Here is a 17,386-nt window from a genome sequence, read left to right as displayed (position 1 = left end):
GGCCCAAAGCACACAAAGGCCCAGATTCATCAAAGCAATTACGGTACAATTCTGATGTAAAACACTGATGAAAAGTCTCAAAAGTTTTGCAGAATGCAAAGTTACATAAACATTTTGTGACATTTGGTGTTTTCATGGCAGTTGCTTCACCAAAATGGGCAGAGCTGAGCCGGGATGGGGGAGCGACGTGCCATGGCAATGCTGGCTCATCAAATTCATGACAAGCTGTGCCACGCCTTATGCCATGAGTCTAATTCCAGTCAGTAAGATATGTGGCAAGACGCATGAAGGAGCACACATCACTTGTCAGAAGAATCTGATTCATTAGGAGCATGCGTCTCTTAATGAATCAGGGACCTCTGATTCCAGAATGCTCCCTCAAGACCGGCATGAACATCACCAGTCTTCATTAATTGGGAGCAAAGTGTTTAAAGGGATAAAGCAGGATGTAAGTATGTACCTATAATATGGGGACATAACAGGTGTCTTAAGAAATAACCTTCTTCTATACTGGGTCCAGCATCCCCCAAAAATGAATTGCTGTTCACAGCAAATGTGAGAATAATGTGAAATGTCTGATTTGCGCCTGTCAGTGCATGACATTCTTTAGGCATATATCTGTGCATTTTATTAATAGCGTCTTTATGTAGGACAACTTACGTTTTATGAGTCTTTACAATATCTTTAGCACTTTGGAACTGTCGACTAAAATAAGATTTCCCCGTGATCTGTATATTCAAGCTGTGATCCGTGCTAATTTATTTCAGCACCTCTTCATTTTGTGTCTAAAAAGTTTCATCATAATAGACAATTATCATTTGCTCATTTGCGCTTTGGAGTAAGGTTTAATTTGCAGCTTGACCGGTTTGCCCTTACCTTGGATTATTACACCACTTATACACTTGTACTGCCTCATAATCACTTATGTCTCAGGTATTTAGTTTTAAAATGTAACTAAATTTGTCTCTCATCAAATAGTTTTAATAGAACAGTTATTACTTTCATTTGTCACAGAAGTGGAATTGGGAACTTTGAATGAATCATCGTTCTTAATTACAAAGATCAGCCAATTATTCAGCGAGAGTAAATCATATAACCTAAAATAAGGTGTGTGGCATGGAAGAGGACATGACACGGCAGTCCCTGGTGTAAGGTAAGGTTCTACATTTTAAATGGTTAAAAGGAACCACTTTCCCAAGAACAAAGATGACCAAGGATAGTGATCAGCTAGCGCCCATGGGTCTGGATATTCTTATCTCTGATGATCACCATGCAGTCGCGGGTTGCAGCAAAAATGTATCATTCCATTGAAATAAATGGCCATCTATGTAATGCATGTCCCTTAATTTCTGGCACATAGAAGTTGTCATCCTGAAGCAACTCCTTTAATAGATTCGAAAATGGCATAAAGAGTTATATTTCTTAAAGTTCTTGCTAAGGTGAACTCAGTAGGTCTCAGAAACTGGACCTGCAGTGGCAGGCTTACGACAATGGCATCTCTTAGACAAAAATAGATTGTCTTTGATGAGGCACATTTTTTATTATAACACTAGGGCTCCGAGTGATTTCACCAGAATTGTGGTGCAAACACTTTGATAAGTTGCAAAAGTTTTCCACAACTTAAAATTGTGCAAAAATTTGTCAACTTTTGGTGTTTTCAAGCCAGTTTCACCAGCTCCACCAAAATAGACAGAGCTGAGGCAGAATGAGGGTGGAATGGGAGTGTCAAAACTCAGCTCTTCTACTTCATGATGAGCAGTCGCACTCATTAAGCCAGAAATATTACGGAGTAAGATTTGTGGAGAGGAGTACAGAAATGCACATCATTTTTCAGATGTACTTGATTTATTAAGAGATGAGCCTCTTAATGTATCATGAGTAGAGTTGACAGAATTTTTGAAAATTCGGTTCGGAACACGATCGACAGTGAATATTAAATTTGCAATATTCGCCGAACACAGACGAACATCATTGAAGTCAATGGGAGTTGAAATAACCTAATATGTTCAGACCCGACCTTCAAACATAAATTTGGCACAAATAGGGTACCAATACGGCACGAATATGGCAAATTCAAATTCGGCAATCATTTCTGAACAAACTCGCTTATCTCTAATCATGAGCGTCTGGCTCCAACATGCCTCCTCATCAAGTCTGGCAAGAACAGTGTTAGTCTTGATAAATCAGGGACTCAGTTTATAAATGATTATTAAAATGAATCAGGAGATAATTTTGTCATCCTTGCTTCCAAGACTTTTTGCATATAACAAACTAAAGGGATTAATTGCGTTATCAGTTCGATAATTAGCTGTTGAATAAATAAGGGGCAAGACTTGATAAATGGGCACGGATTCACAATCTGTAAATGCAGCGCCCCAGAGTTCTGGTCGCTGCAGTAATGTCGTTCTTCCACCAGGGGGAGTGATATTACGTCTGATGGCAATAAAGGAGATCTTCCTACCAGGTATCAGAAACCATACACCACACTTCAAACTCCAGACCACCAGGGGGAGCCTTGCTCCTATCTACTAGGGCACTCCTCACAGAAGGGTAAAATTGGTGGGCTGGATAGAAAGTTAGAGAGAAGCTGGCTGGGCTTTGCCCAGGCAACACCTGTCAGGCAGACAGGGGGAAAGGAGGAACATCGGAGCTGCAGACAGAGGGTCCCTGACAGGGGTGGGATCCTGGCAGAGGCCTAGCTAGACAGAAAGATACGGAGCTGTGCCTGCCCCACGTGCAGCAGCATCCTAAGAAAGGACACAAAGAGAATTGTGCTGTAGAGGGTGAGAAACGAAGTCATAGCACAAGGAGAAAACGCCAGAAGTTCTGCCCTGCAATAGGCTGCCTCCTTCTGAGGCGCATAGCCGGTGGCCGGAACACCGAGGGAGTAATAGTCTCTACACTTTACCTCAGAGACTGGCAGGACAGTCAATTCCAAGTTGGCTGCCTGACCTTAATACCTAAGAAGACACGGTGGCAACTTTGTGGGGGTCGGGGCGTCTCTAGGGTCCCTATAAACAAGCCACAGGCCATCAGTCATATGGGTTTGTCCTATCCATACCATCTGGGGGACAGAGAGGAAGAAATAACATCTAGAACATCTACAACAGTTGTGAGGACCTTACCGAGAAGCTCAGCAGGGAGGTACTACAACACACAGGCGCTAGTGGAAGGCTACTGATATCCACCTGGTTAAGGGGACTCTGGATTTGCCTTCAGACCGGCCGGACTCTGCCTGCCCTGTGGTCTATACCCTGGACTGTGGATTCTGAAGTCTTCAGTAAAAGGTAAAGAGACTGCAACCTTGTGTCCTCGTTCTTCACTGCGCCTTACATCATCCACCATCACCATCTACACTTCTGGGAAGCCCTGGGGATACACTTCACCTGTGGGAAGGTATACCATCTTGCTGCCATAACATCACCCCAGCAGACCCCTAAGCGGCGTCGGTCACCCTGACCGAATACCACAGGTGGCGTCACGAACATTACCCCTTTAAAGACCTTTCCCAAAACCATAAAAACTCTTTCTTTTATTGGACGTCCCTCAAAGGGCCACGGACCGGGTCGGGCCACCGTGACATCCCCCGAACCGCAGGACCCGATGCCCAGTACCCCATTGCCCTACGACGTGGGGGCGATCCATAAAGCCCTGCCCATTTAAAGACTGGGCAGAGAAGGGAGGTTACTGGTTCAGTAAGTTGTCTTGCAACCATAGAGATGACACTGATGCTAGGAGAGTTGACTTTGTTGATCTCCTGGAACACATTGAAATCTGATCAGCAGAAAGTGGATATTGAAGGTGTTGTCCATCTCTTGTAGAATTTTCGATAAACACTTGCATTTCCTGAATCTTCACATTGTGCAATATACACACTGTTAGTATTTGGCTCCGCTTGCCGTGTTCAGCTGTCGTCACATTATCCCACGTACGTGATTCTCATCAGTTTTTTTCAATAGAACATTGAGGTGATAATCTACATGGCACATGACTGCAAATTTCTAAACTGCAAGTGGAAAGTGGAGCCAAATCCTAATATTGTGTATGTAATAATTATAGGGGATAACTCAGGAGACTCTTTGCGTGGAACAAGACAACTACAGGACACAGTTTTATAAGTGGTAAAGTCCATATTATCACACGGTGATTCAAACAGGTGCAGAGAGAAACTCAAGTCCACAACATTTGGTGTAAATATTAAACGCAGCTTAGCAGTCTATAGGAAACTTCAGAGGAAAATGCAATCACGCAGAAAGTCTATGAAGCACAATTATTCTTGAGGATACTTGACACGAATAAGCACTTGCTTAGTCCATAACACAGATAGATATGCTTATAAGGCAGTTCAAATAATATCGCTCAACCAGGGAGGTCTGGGTAATAGTTTCAGGTTCTTGTAGAGCAGAAACAGCTTACATGTCCAGCAAATGCAGAGGGAAGCAAACACGAGCAGCAGATGAAGGAGGGTTGCTGGAACTGGTGTATGCAGCAGGAACTCAGAGCAGAGTAGCAGGATAACCCCACAGGTTCACAGGAGCAGGTATATAGCCAGGGAGTCACCAGAGGTCAGGAGCTGGATGCAAGGCAGAATACTCTAGCACAGACTGAAGGCTGGGGTGGAGTTTTATAGCAGGAAGACACAGTGCACATGAGACCAAAGACGCCATCTTGGAAAAGGGCAGTAATGCACAAAAAGGTAACAAAAAATGTTCAGAGTCCTGACAGTGTATATTACATGCTGTTAAGTATGGCAACTTGCCAAATCCTATGAAACATTTCACCAGGGCTAAACAACCCGTTTATGGTAAGAATTACTAGTATTTTGTAAAGATACTGGGTGGAGAATCCAAGTTTCCTGACATTGTTCGGGAAATCTGACAGCAAAATACAGAATATGAAGTACTATGTCAACAAAAAGGTCACACCAGCATGAATCAAAATGCATAAAATCACATTAACATGACATACCGAGGATACAGAAAATATAATATCGACTACATAGAGGAAAACAAATAAGCCTGGTAGTTTGTATTTCCATCAAGTGAGTCTTACACCAAGACAGACCTCATAGTGGGACCATCTATAGTATATATTGACAGTAAATACAACCAATCAATGTTTCAAGTGTTGAATGGCAGTTCATAGATGCAAGACATATATTAGTATTTGGATCATGTTTGGAACCCCATCCTATAGCGTTCACATGCGCTGATAAAGCCACTTGAACAAATGAACATGATGTATCACAGTATTTTAATGCATGTGATATAAACTAGGAAACCTCGCTACGCCTGCATAATGGATGCTGGTAAAGATGGGACTGCGGACCTTGAGAGAGAGAGAGAGAATTAGTGGCACAAACACTTAAGCAAGAACATTATGTATTCAGTGTGTAAAAGCCAAATACACTTAGGTTAACTACCTCTAAATAATATTTTATTGCAATTCGTCACCTGAGCGAAATAATCTAGAAGTCACTTACAAACCTCATTGACATTAGCCATAGATAATGAAGGAGGGAGGATTCTCTGGACAAGTGTTTTATTTGTGGATATCAGTTTACATTATATAGTGGATTCTTCATACAATGTGCAGTACAAGTGGTTCTTTTTCCGGACACTACATGAATTGAGTTGAACCCTTTACAGTTTTCATCTTCTTGCATGAATGCATTGACGCTAAAATTTAAATAATATAATCTTAAAATTATGTCTGTCATTTCAGTAGTAAGCATTTATTATAAGAAAGTATCAGATAAATACTTTAACTATTGATGCGGGACAAAAAAATCTGTAGAAAAAGTCTTTCTATTGGCCTAATACCTGCTTCCCACCTTCCATTATACGACCTTCAGTGCACCGGAAAATCATAATTACTGTGAAGGAAGGAAAAAGATGTAATACAGAGGAAGATGCAATGACCTGAGCTGATCACATAAACAGTAGACTTTATGTATGCATCTTAATAATCTTACATGGAATATAGTGGGGCAGATCTATCACTTTTTTACTGCCAATTTTCTGACCAAAGGCTATATTTCAGGAACACCTGCACCATTTTGTCCACCACATGCATCCTGTTAAGGTATGCTACACAAGGAAGAGACTGTCAGGCTTCCCACCAGTGAACTTAGATTAATAGACATTTATGGCTCATCAGCAGACATGGCACCTCTTAAAGAGCATATGTCAGTAGGAACAACCTTCCTAAGACATCCATATGTGCATGCAGGTCAAAGGAAGCTGAATAAGATGATACCTTGCTATCTGCGATCCAATGTCTTATTCCATAGAATTCAACATTTTTGTTCATATGTAAATGAGCTGTTAAGATCTATGCGCCAGACATAAATCTCCCTGAGAATCTGCCTCCAAAGATCATTTTAAATGAATGGGAGAGTTACCAATGTGAGACATGTAAATTAGGAGAGCAAGCTGTCAGTTATTATGTGTCTCACACTGGTAACACCTCTATTCAGTAAAATAAGCTCTGCAGGCAGATTCTCTAGGAGATCAGTGGTCAGTCCATAGACCTGAACAGCTCATTTACATATTGTTTTATAAAAAATGTGGATTTACTTGGAATAAGACATCACATCACAGATATTAAGATATCATTTTATTCAGCTTCTTATGACCTACATGCCCAATCCATATAGATGACTTAGGAAGGTTGATCCTCCTGACAGATGTCGTTTAATTTCAAGCATGGGGACCACTGTTCTCAAGGTATTGTCTCCAGAGGTGGGACCTGTATCTCTACTTAAGACTCTGTCATATGGGGACCACTGTTGTCAAGGTGTAGTCCCCAGAGGTGGGACCTACATCTCTACTGAAGACTCTGTCATATGGGGACCACTGTTTTCAAGGTGTAGTCCCCAGAGATGGGACCTACATCTCTACTCAAGACTCTGTCATATGGGGACCACTGTTCTCAAGGTGTGGTCCCCAGAGGTGGGACCTGCAGCTCTACTCAAGACTCTGTCATATGGGGAACACTGTTCTCAAGGTGTAGTCCCCAGAGGTGGAGCCTGCATCTCTACTCAAGACTCTGTCATATGGGGACCATTGTTCTCAAGGTTTAGTCCCCAGAGGTGGGACCTGCATCTCTACTCAAGACTCTGTCATATGGGGACCACTGTTCTCAAGGTTTAGTCCCCAGAGGTTGGACCTGCATCTCTACTCAAGACTCTGTCATATGGGGACCACTGTTCTCAAGGTGTAGTCCCCAGAGGTGGGACCTGCATCTCTACTCAAGACTCTGTCATATGAGGACCACTGTTCTCAAGGTGTAGTCCCCAGAGGTGGGACCTGCATCTCTACTCAAGACTCTGTCATATGAGGACCACTGTTCTCAAGGTGTAGTCCCCAGAGGTGGGACCTGCATCTCTACTCAAGACTCTGTCATATGGGGACCACTGTTCTCAAGGTGTGGTCCCCAGAGGTGGGGCCTGTTTCTCTACTCAAGACTATCATATACTATAAATGCCTGAAATGGGAATAACACTTTACTGTTTTTCCCAATGTCTTTCTGTAAAGTTCTTCTAGTGTTGTAAGATCTTTTAATCTACTTTATTATTGTACAAATGTTGAAATATCAGCGACCATTCGAGGCATCAGAAAATGAAGGTAATAGTAAATGGGAATATGTTACAAATGTTTCCTATTGCTTGTGGTAATTGCAAATAAGGTTTGCATAAGTGAAGCAGTTATGGCTGCCAGTATAATCTATAGAATAGTTGTGATTTTCTGATCTCTTATGAAAATAGATTTTTATACTTGAGCTTTTCTTCCTCTTCCTTTTCTTGCATCCTTGTCTCTAGCATCCGTATTTCTTTCTTTACTTGTCGGCTCATTGCTGGATCTAGTTCTATGACTTTCTCAAAATCCTTCTTTGCTTCTGCTTCATTCCACACTTCAGCGTTCGCTTTTGCTCGAAGGAAATAAGCCTTCACCAAACCTAGTATGGATCAAGCAACTCAGATCAGTACTTGTATTGGCTTCCCGAATAATATTAACAAGAATGAGATTATGATAAAAAGAGAACAAAGAGAAACATCTAATGCATCTCAGTCATGCCTAAAACAAATACACTTACATTATTTGTGATGGTTCACTGAAATCAGAGTGTCTCCCTGCGTCTCCTGCTGAACATCTGTCTTCATTATAGTGCAATAATGCTATGTCCAAGGTAAAATCATATCATATGGCCAAATTCATAATGAAGGGCACTGATTGGACAAACTATTAATGATAATTTAAAGGGGTTGGCCTTAGGGTACAAACCTGCAATTACTCTATGTGACTGCATACATGTGATCCCTATCATCACGCTCACTGTGTGACCACAAGTATGCAATTTCAGTACATGCAGTCACATGCCAACTAGACGTGCACGGCCTCACTCAATGCAAGTGTATGGAGCAAGGCCAGATGCATCTAGTTGGAATGTGGCCGGAAGTAAGCAAATTGCATACTTGCAGTAATGTGCCCATGGTTCCCGGTGACGGCATGGAAAAATCGTCACAGAGAGCAGTGCGTGACTGCAGATTTGTACCCCCGAGGCCGAATAACTCCTTTAATTCTAAATAACAGGCAACTAGAGATACAATTAGTATGAGTTAATAAAATCAATTCAGGTCAATTGCTCATTTAGTTATTTCTCTGCTTGCAGAAAATATTATTTAGCTGCTGAACACCACTTGGCTATCTCTGACAGGGCTCAATATTGACAAAATAAATTATTAAAAAAAAGATCACTGGAAAAAGACTAGTAATTCAAAATATAAGAATATGTGCTACTGGGAAGCAAAATTCACCCACAGATGTGTGGATTGACTTTGCATTGCACATCGTAAAATTCTGCTATCAATTTAAAATGCAGAATTGCTCACAAAGCATGTCAATCACATCTCATACCTAGGGCTGTGCTAACCTGAAAGGTAAAGTTTGGGTTCCAGACCAAACACCTAGTATCTGTGTATGGATCCCGTACACGGACTTCTCCCTGAAGTTCGTGTTACTGTTCAGGTTCGGAAACCTGATCATCCGGTGATTCCCACACAGTCATCTGTGTGATGACAGTAAGTTTGTTACCATGCGGTCATATAGATGACAGGGTGAGAGCCAGCAACTGTGACCGGCGGTAAAAAGGTTACCGCTAGTCACAGGTGTCGCCTCATTCATTTTAAAGGGAGACCAGGTCCGGATAAGGGTACCGTATTGGTACCCAAACCGAACTTTTTTTAAATGTTCAACCAAACCCGAACATCCACAGGTTCGCCCATCACTATTCATAGCATGAAATATCCACCCATATGCACATATTAAACTATCCAAACTGCAACTTGCTAACATGGAGTAGTATCCAGGTGTCCTGACCTGATCATTTCAGGATTTCAAGTGCTTATTAGTGATTAGCGAGCACTAAAATACTCGGGTGCTCGACTCGAGTAACGAATTTAATGGAAGTCAATGGGAAACTTGAGCATTTTTTTCCAGCAGACCCTACCAAGAGGTCCAGGGGGCATTCAAAAATCTCTGAAATGGATGGAAAAAGTGCTCAAATGGAATGGGAACAGGATGGGGAAGATGCCTGGAAGCATCTCTGACCTCTAGGTCGCAACTGGGAACAATGTTGTCAGAGTATTATACAACTTTTATGGACTGACAATAAAATATACCAAAATAAAGATAAAATGGTTTTTACAGGAAAAAAGGTTAGGAAATATTCTTTACAGTATAATGACTTGAATATAAGGCAAATAAAAAGAGGCTTTTTTGCTGCATTTTTGCACTTTTCCATTGCTTTGAATGGTGAAATAAATGCTGAAAGAATTGACATGCTCCATCTTTCAAAAATGTAGCAGTTTTCCTTTTCAGTAAGGAAAAAAAAGGAATAAAGAATTGTGTACATGAGATTTTTGATTTTTTTTCCCCTTTGTAAGAAATTGTACTCTTAGACAGATGAAGCTTATGCACTAAGTGAAAGGCCAATCAAAAATTGAAAGGAGTGATTGCAATGGAATAAACATAGAGGATGGCCTCAGAAAGCATTTTTCCCCCTTTGGAAGCAGTGTGACTCCTAGGCTGGTAAAGCGTATGCTCTAGAGGCAAGGGCTTCCAAAAATTAGAAGTAGGCACTTCAATACTCCCTAAAAAACAACTAGCGTAGGGCCTCAGAAAACATTTACATTTAGAATCAGTGGGACTTCTGTGGCCAACAACAAGGAGTCCAAGATTCGATTCCAATACTCAGGGTACAATTGGCACAATAAGGACCTTCAGACATCCGACTCCTATTTAGCTCCAGCTAAGGTGGGCAGCAGTTCCTCTTGTGCCAGCTCAGGTCATCAGGCAGCCTCGAGGTTTCAAACAGATTGAAGCAGGGGTTTCAAAACATTTTTTTTTTATCTCTTGGAGACCTTTGTCAATGGAAATTCATGAACCATGATTGAGAAACTTGTCCAATCCATCCTGAGGAAAGAACACCACAAGTCTTTTGTACATTTATTTACTGTACATAAGAGGTGCATTTTGGCCTTTCTCCCATTGTACGAATGCATCATTATTTTTGTTTTACATGGAGTTGATGCAAATCTGAGGCTTGCTTGCCGCAGTCACTGCTCCCTCCTTGCTTAAGCTGATTCAGTGGGTTTTTAGTGCCACTGGGGGGCATAATAAATAATAATTGGCACATCTGCCTGTCAACTGAAAATGCTGACATGATGACTGATCTCAAAATGAACTAGGTCTGAATTAGCCAACACTTTTCAACCACACCGGATGACAGCAGCAGAACATATAGACAATTAATTTTTTTGGTGGGTGTATTCCCATGCATCACTTCCCACTAAAAAAATGGCATATGATTCATGGTTTCTTCATTTACTTGTTCCCCTCCTCCTTTAATTCATAACTATCCCTGCTCCAGCACCTATCCCTATACTGAATGCAACTAGCAGCGGTATTAATAGGGAATAGAATAGATATAACCTTGATAAGAACTGTTGGTTTTAGGCTGCAGCAGCAAGGACTGTAAGGCAATAATACCGGACTAGAAGCCTGTAATACGCTATCCCTACTCCACCAACTAACCCTATATGAATTGTGTATAAGAGCAGTGTTATTTGAGAATAGAATCTATTTAAATTGTCCCTGAAATGAGATTTGCTTGTGCATGGCAGCACCAAGGACTGAAAACACAATCAACCCTGCCTAAATGTCTCTAATACGCTATCCCTACTCTACCAGCTAACTCTAAATGAATTGCAGGTATGAGCGGTATTATTAAATAATAGAATCTATTTGAATTAGCCCAGAAAAGGATTGTTGGTTTAACTTTCCCTTCTGGGCATCCTCGCATTTAAGTGGCTGAAAATCAGATGTTAAAAATGTGGGGTGGTGAATTGAGAAAGGCGCCTGAGTACTCGGATACTCGATTGAGTACCAAGTGTCTCAAACACCAGAATGCTTGATCAAATGCTAAGCAGTGCTGAGCACACTTGCTTATCACCGGTGCTTATTCAAACTGGATCAATGCAGGCTCTGTTTCACTTATTTTTTGCAGTTGGTCAATTGCTACATGCATTACACGTTTTTGAACATATCCAGACCATTTAAACTGTTATTTAGTAAAGGGATTTTTTTATTTATTCTATGCATGTAGCAATATTATCTAAGCATTATAGCGCCACTCCAGCAGTTTTTTCAGCTCCACAGTGATGTTACTAATCTAAGGTCCCTACCCCTGGTCTTATACTTACCCTCTGGCATCTTAACTCTTTTTTTGTGTCCCTCCTGTCCTGATGAACCCTCTTGTGACTGCATCTTCTGACTGACCGGAAGTCAGAAGCTACAGTATGTCACAAGCTCTCAGTGCAAGTCTATGCAAGTGCATAGTGCAAGTCACAAAATTCAGTCACAACTCTGCACCTCTGCAACTTTTCAAAAGCTTTTACGTAAGAATTCTGGTGAGAAAGTTGTGATAAATGAGACCCATTTTTTTCCAGGAAAATATTACATATTTTTTTCAATCTAAAACCAAATGAATACTACCACCAACAATATATACATATGATCCCTGCTAAGTGAAATTTATTTTTATAACTGTATATGTAAAATTTGCAGTGTCTTTGTGAAGGTATTTTTAGAGAAGATCTAACATGAATTCCTCCTGAGTGTCAATTATTATTTCCACCTGAAGAGAGAATAAACCTTTGTTCCGTTGAGGGAACCATTACAGTACAGTACATCAAATTAATTACACTCGGAGATTTAGAGAGCGCTTCTCATAGGCTGTTATGTACACTGCATGGATTCATGATGTGATGTACGAAATATTGGATCTGTAAATTGGGCAATTTTCTTTGAATTTGTGTCCTTCAAATCCTCCTGCTTTGAAGTAGTGTTAATCTCTCAGCTCAGACGATAATCTGTAGTTGTAAGACGTTTACAGTTTTACAATTGCCAATGGAAAAAGAAGGCACAGAGAAGAATTGTGAAGATTTTGCTTTATTTTATATATAAAGCATAAGCACTACCACAGAAGAAGATATATGGCTGTTATGAACGTACATTACGCAATGGTGCCATCACAAGGAGAACTTGAGAAAGCCATTATGGAAAGAGGCTTCAAATAAAGACTGTAGCAAAATAGTATTTTCAGTTGTTCCTGCAGCAGTTGACATACATGGGGTCTATGTGTGTATTTGTTCATGCGCCCTCACCCATGATTGCTATTTTACAGTCATAGATTGATTTTTGTTTGAAAATGAAAAAGGAGCAAACTCATTTCAATCATTTACCATTCGACCTAGAAATACAAGGGCCCCATTCATCAAGGCGTTTTTGACAAAATTCTGATGTAAAACCCCTTGAAATGTTGCAAAATGTGTGCATAACTTGGAGTTGCACAAATATTTTCCATATATTGGTGTTTTCATTCCACTCCCACTCAGCTCAAACATCTTTTATTAAACCCTTACTGACATCTGCCATACATATACAGTGCAAGTGGGTAGCGGGTGTATGGAGCGGGGTCAAGGGGTGTGCTCGCCCAATACTCAGCAGGTAATGGCTGGTGTGCACAGTCAGATGGCTGTATAAATTGGACCGCAATGTTTGGAACCCTCTGCGCTGAAGCGCAGGAACTGGGCACCGGGAGCCCGAGGCTGTGTTGCACTCCACGTCCCACAGCAGAACCGGACGGCAGAAGACTTTATGTAGTCTGTCCGCACCCACACCCGAAGGTGCAGCAGTACACAGAGAGCCTGGGTCGTGATAGAGACCCTGTAAAAAGGCTCGCATTGCCCACCATATGGGGTACTGTCTCAGGACAGGAGAGAGAGGACCTTGCAAGGGAGCCACAGGCAGAAAGGACCTCACAAAAGAGCACTAGAAGGAAGGCTTACAAACCTCACCTGGGAGAGGGATTCATCGTTGCCTCCAGGCCGGCCGGACCACACCAACACCTGTTGCTGGCACCCGAGACTGTCTGCATCAGTAAATCATGTAAAGAGACTGCAACCCTGTGTCCTCCGTTTATTTCCAGCACCTCACTATCCTTACCCAAATACACCGGGAGCCCTAGGGACCTAGCTTCACCTGTGGGAAACGATACCATCTTTGCTGCAGTACTATCACCCCCAGAGGACCCCTTTAAGCAGTGTCGGTCTCCCCTGACCGAGTACCACAGGTGGCGTCACGAACATTTCCTATTTCTACAAGCTTTATTCAAACCCCTTTAAAGACTGTCCCTTTTACTTGGGCACCCATGGCCACGGACCGGGTCGCTTCCACCATGGCCACCACTTTAATAGCAGCCAGACCCGGTAGCGAGTACCCCACAGCCCTGCCCCACAGCCCTGGCGGGCGTTGCAAATAATCCAATCGATAAACACCGTAAACAGAAAAAAATTACAACTGCCAAAATTGCATTTGTTTGGTCAGCGCAATAATACAAAATATGATACTTTGATTGCTTCTTGCAGAAAATCTACTATATCCCAAAATTACATCGATAAAAATGTCCCACTGTCTCACCCCACAAAACACAAGCCCTCAAATAGTTCCATTGATGGTACGGTTTCTGTTTTTATTTTTTTCCACTAAAATAATGAAAACCTGTACAGGTTTAGTATCACCGTAATCGTACAGATGAGGAGAATCATATTGCCAAGTAATTTATACCACATAATGTATGACATGAAAAAAGTGTTAATAAGAAAGCAATACAATGGGGCAATTGTGAGGGTGATATCTTTGGACACATTTATTTGAGTCATTGTATTTGGGAAGATGAATGAATTTAGTAAATTCGTACAATAGTGAATGAATGTGATTGTCGGAATAACATTGTCTTTTTCACATTTATTACGCACTGTGGTATATGTATGGGAAACATATCCTAAAAAAATCAAAATAGGTTTAACTTTTATAGTATATTTCATATTTCATTTATGACTTCCCTTTATTGTACCTTCAACCTTCCTTGCCTCTGAGAGTTGAGACACAGATCTCAGCAATAAACCAACTCTGACATGGAGCAGCGGAACACATAGCTGTGCAGTCTTCAGGGAGGCGCGACAGGTCAAGAAACCCTTCAGATTAGCTCCAGTGTCACCTGCTCGCTCGCTCCGCCATGCCAGATTTTATTAGGACATAGGGGATCAAATTGTCCAGAGAGAGTGAAGAAAACGAATCTTCTTGTACAGGAAACTGTATGAAGACAAAGTAACCTGGGAGGGCAGATGAGCAGAGGAGCAGCAAGGCGCACATATGTTCTTACAGAGACTCGGGAAGGATAAATGAAAGCAATAAATGGGATTATGGCCTGAAGCTATGCCAAGTGGAAACACAAACAGGTCCACCCTGTGACCTTTGAAAGGAAATTAAAGAGAAAGCGCTGTGAGATCTCCTCTCATCTGCAGTGGCTTTCCAGCCCCTTGTCTCTATAATTTTGTCTTTACTCTGGCTGTAATTCAAGAACACAGACAAATAACAGGCAGCATTGCCGGTGAGCGCACTGTTTTCCAGCTAACACATGTTATTTTCTACTGTTGCATATGCCACAAGGTAATAACATTGTTTAAAGAAATAGATGTTTTCTCTGTCCTTATTTTTAGATGTTTACACTGTAGAAGGTTATTTCTTTTTTTTTTTTGTATGACGATAGATTAGTTTCCATAAAGTTACAGTACTTCATTCTCTCTGGCTACAAGTAACAAAGGTCCGGTATATTAACCCGAACATGCCATCAAAGATGAATAATCAGCAACACAAAGGTGGAAATCTATAAGAGCGGATGCAATGCACCAAATGTATTAACCCTTTCCCCACAAAGTACATAATATTTGTCCAACGTCGCGTCAATATTTGTCCAACGAGGATTAACAAGCTGAGAGAACAACATACCAAGCAGATGCCAGCTATGTTACAAAGCCACAATTTGCCTCTAACTGCAGAGACAAGAGTTCTTTAATCACTTAAAAGGGTTTTCCAGTCTTAAGCTACAAGTATGCAGTCATTCGATGTGACTGCAGACTTGCAAATCTTCACATCATGTGCACTGCACGCTCTGAGGGTTGTCCAGTGCCGGCCCCGGGAGTGAGCATGATATGAGGATTCACAAATCTACAGTCACTTAGAGTAACTGCAGACTTGTAGCGCAAGACCTGTGTTCATAAAAATCCCATCGATCAAAATATTAAATTAATTTGATTTTTCAAATGCCGGAAAAGGAGAAAACAATCAGAATTGAAGTTCCTTTGTTTGGAATAACAAGTGATTAAATGATTTTATCTACTATAAAATGTATCAACAAAAATGTCAGCTCACCAGGCAAAAATAAGCCTTCATACAACTCCGTCAATTTTCAGTTTGGAAATTGCAATATTATTACAGATTGTTATATGACAGGTAAAAAAGGACACAAACCTAAAATAAATACTTTGCATTGAACATAAAAACCTCATTTATTAGTTGTTTATTTTCTTATTTATATATTCCTTGGTAAAGACCATAAAAATTAGCATTATCTCTAAACAATATGGTAGAATTACAAAAAACAAAAACAGGAATTCTCAGGTGCAGAGGGAATAAAATAAGAGCGAAAATTGTCACTTTGACTTGTTGACAGATCTGTTTTTAAGATGTCAGCATGATTTTGCTATAAATTCATAGAGCAGCATAATATAGGGGCTGAGACCCCAATTCCAGTGATTTGTCACTAGGCTGTGTGCTGCTGTTTCAACAAAACCAGTATTTCATCAGCATTAGAATATCACATTATCACAAGAGGACTGTGTCTTGTGCCTCCTAGTCAACTGCTCTGTGTAAGCCCGCCCCCACCACTGATTAGCAGCTTTGTGTCTATGCACAGTGTACACAGGAAGCTGCCAATCAATGGTGCGGGCGGGGTATACACAGCTCCGCATTTAAGAACTGACAGATCTGCAGCACAGAAAATGTGATTGTATCAAAATGATATCAAGCATACTAGAAAGTGACACATCACTAGAATCAGGGTCTCAGTCCCTACATCATGCTGCTCTCAGATTATCTAGGAAAAACCTGCTAATGGATTCCCTTTAAGTGTAATCCAAGTTGTAATGTTTCTTTTATAAACACATGGGTCTTCAAGACAACAAGTCTGTCAACAAGTAAAAGTTTATGCACCTCCAAAAACCACGCATCCTTTGATATATAATAATAATTATTTTATTTATATAGCGCCAACATATTCCGCAGTGCTTGATATATATATTCATCATAGGGTAAATAGTTTCCTATTAGCCACAACTAGGTACAGTATGTCAGCATGTAGAAAGCGCTACTGTAAATGAAGTATTGAATTTTAACCTATGACATGTATTCATGAGTGGTCAATTTAAAAAGCTTTCCAAAAATTCAAGTCACAATGCAGAATAATGAAATGTAAAATATACAAAACTGTAATTTCGTGCACCTTCACCAATACTAGTATCAGCTAATATCATAATTAGAATCCATAAATCCACATCAGTCTCATTACCTGGGTGGTGCTGGATTAGGTCAGTTGTGTGTTCCAAAACTTCATAATACTCCTCCATGCGAAGGAGACACTGGCAGTAATTCAGAATCAAGGTGTTGATCATCTTCTCCAGCTTCATCCAAGGCACCTCCCAGGGCTTTTCCTGAAAGCAGAAATCAGTATTTGAGGGGTGCGGTAATGATTATAAATCAGAGCTGAGTCTGCACAGCTATAAATTTGAGCTTCTTGGCATCGAGTGATAACTTCTGAAGTGTTTTATAAGATTTTTATGACCTCCCGAGGCCTTTTAAGATCAAAAGCGATAAATCAATTCCAATGGAACTGCTTAGCAGCCTACTGGCTTCAGTCTATCCTA

At 40.9% G+C, this 17,386-nt stretch overlaps 1 protein-coding gene across 1 annotated transcript in view; it reads right to left on the bottom strand.

Annotated features, from left to right (window-relative positions):
• Window positions 1-5,532: 5,532 nt before the first annotated feature.
• AIPL1 (AIP like 1 HSP90 co-chaperone) overlaps window positions 5,533-17,386 on the bottom strand; it is a 159,937-nt gene continuing 148,083 nt past the window's right edge. The window contains exons 6-8 of the mRNA XM_077294394.1: window positions 17,032-17,173; window positions 7,779-7,959; window positions 5,533-5,875 (exon numbers count right to left, since the gene is read on the bottom strand). Of these exons, the coding sequence (XP_077150509.1) occupies window positions 5,851-5,875; window positions 7,779-7,959; window positions 17,032-17,173 (348 nt within the window). The 3' untranslated portion in view covers window positions 5,533-5,850. The remainder of the gene's footprint in view (window positions 5,876-7,778; window positions 7,960-17,031; window positions 17,174-17,386) is intronic.

This window comes from Ranitomeya variabilis, chromosome 3, assembly GCF_051348905.1.
Source record: "Ranitomeya variabilis isolate aRanVar5 chromosome 3, aRanVar5.hap1, whole genome shotgun sequence".
In the NCBI taxonomy this organism is placed as follows: domain Eukaryota; kingdom Metazoa; phylum Chordata; class Amphibia; order Anura; family Dendrobatidae; genus Ranitomeya; species Ranitomeya variabilis.
Note: the sequence above shows the minus strand (reverse complement) of the source record. Positions and strands in the feature narration are given on the sequence as shown.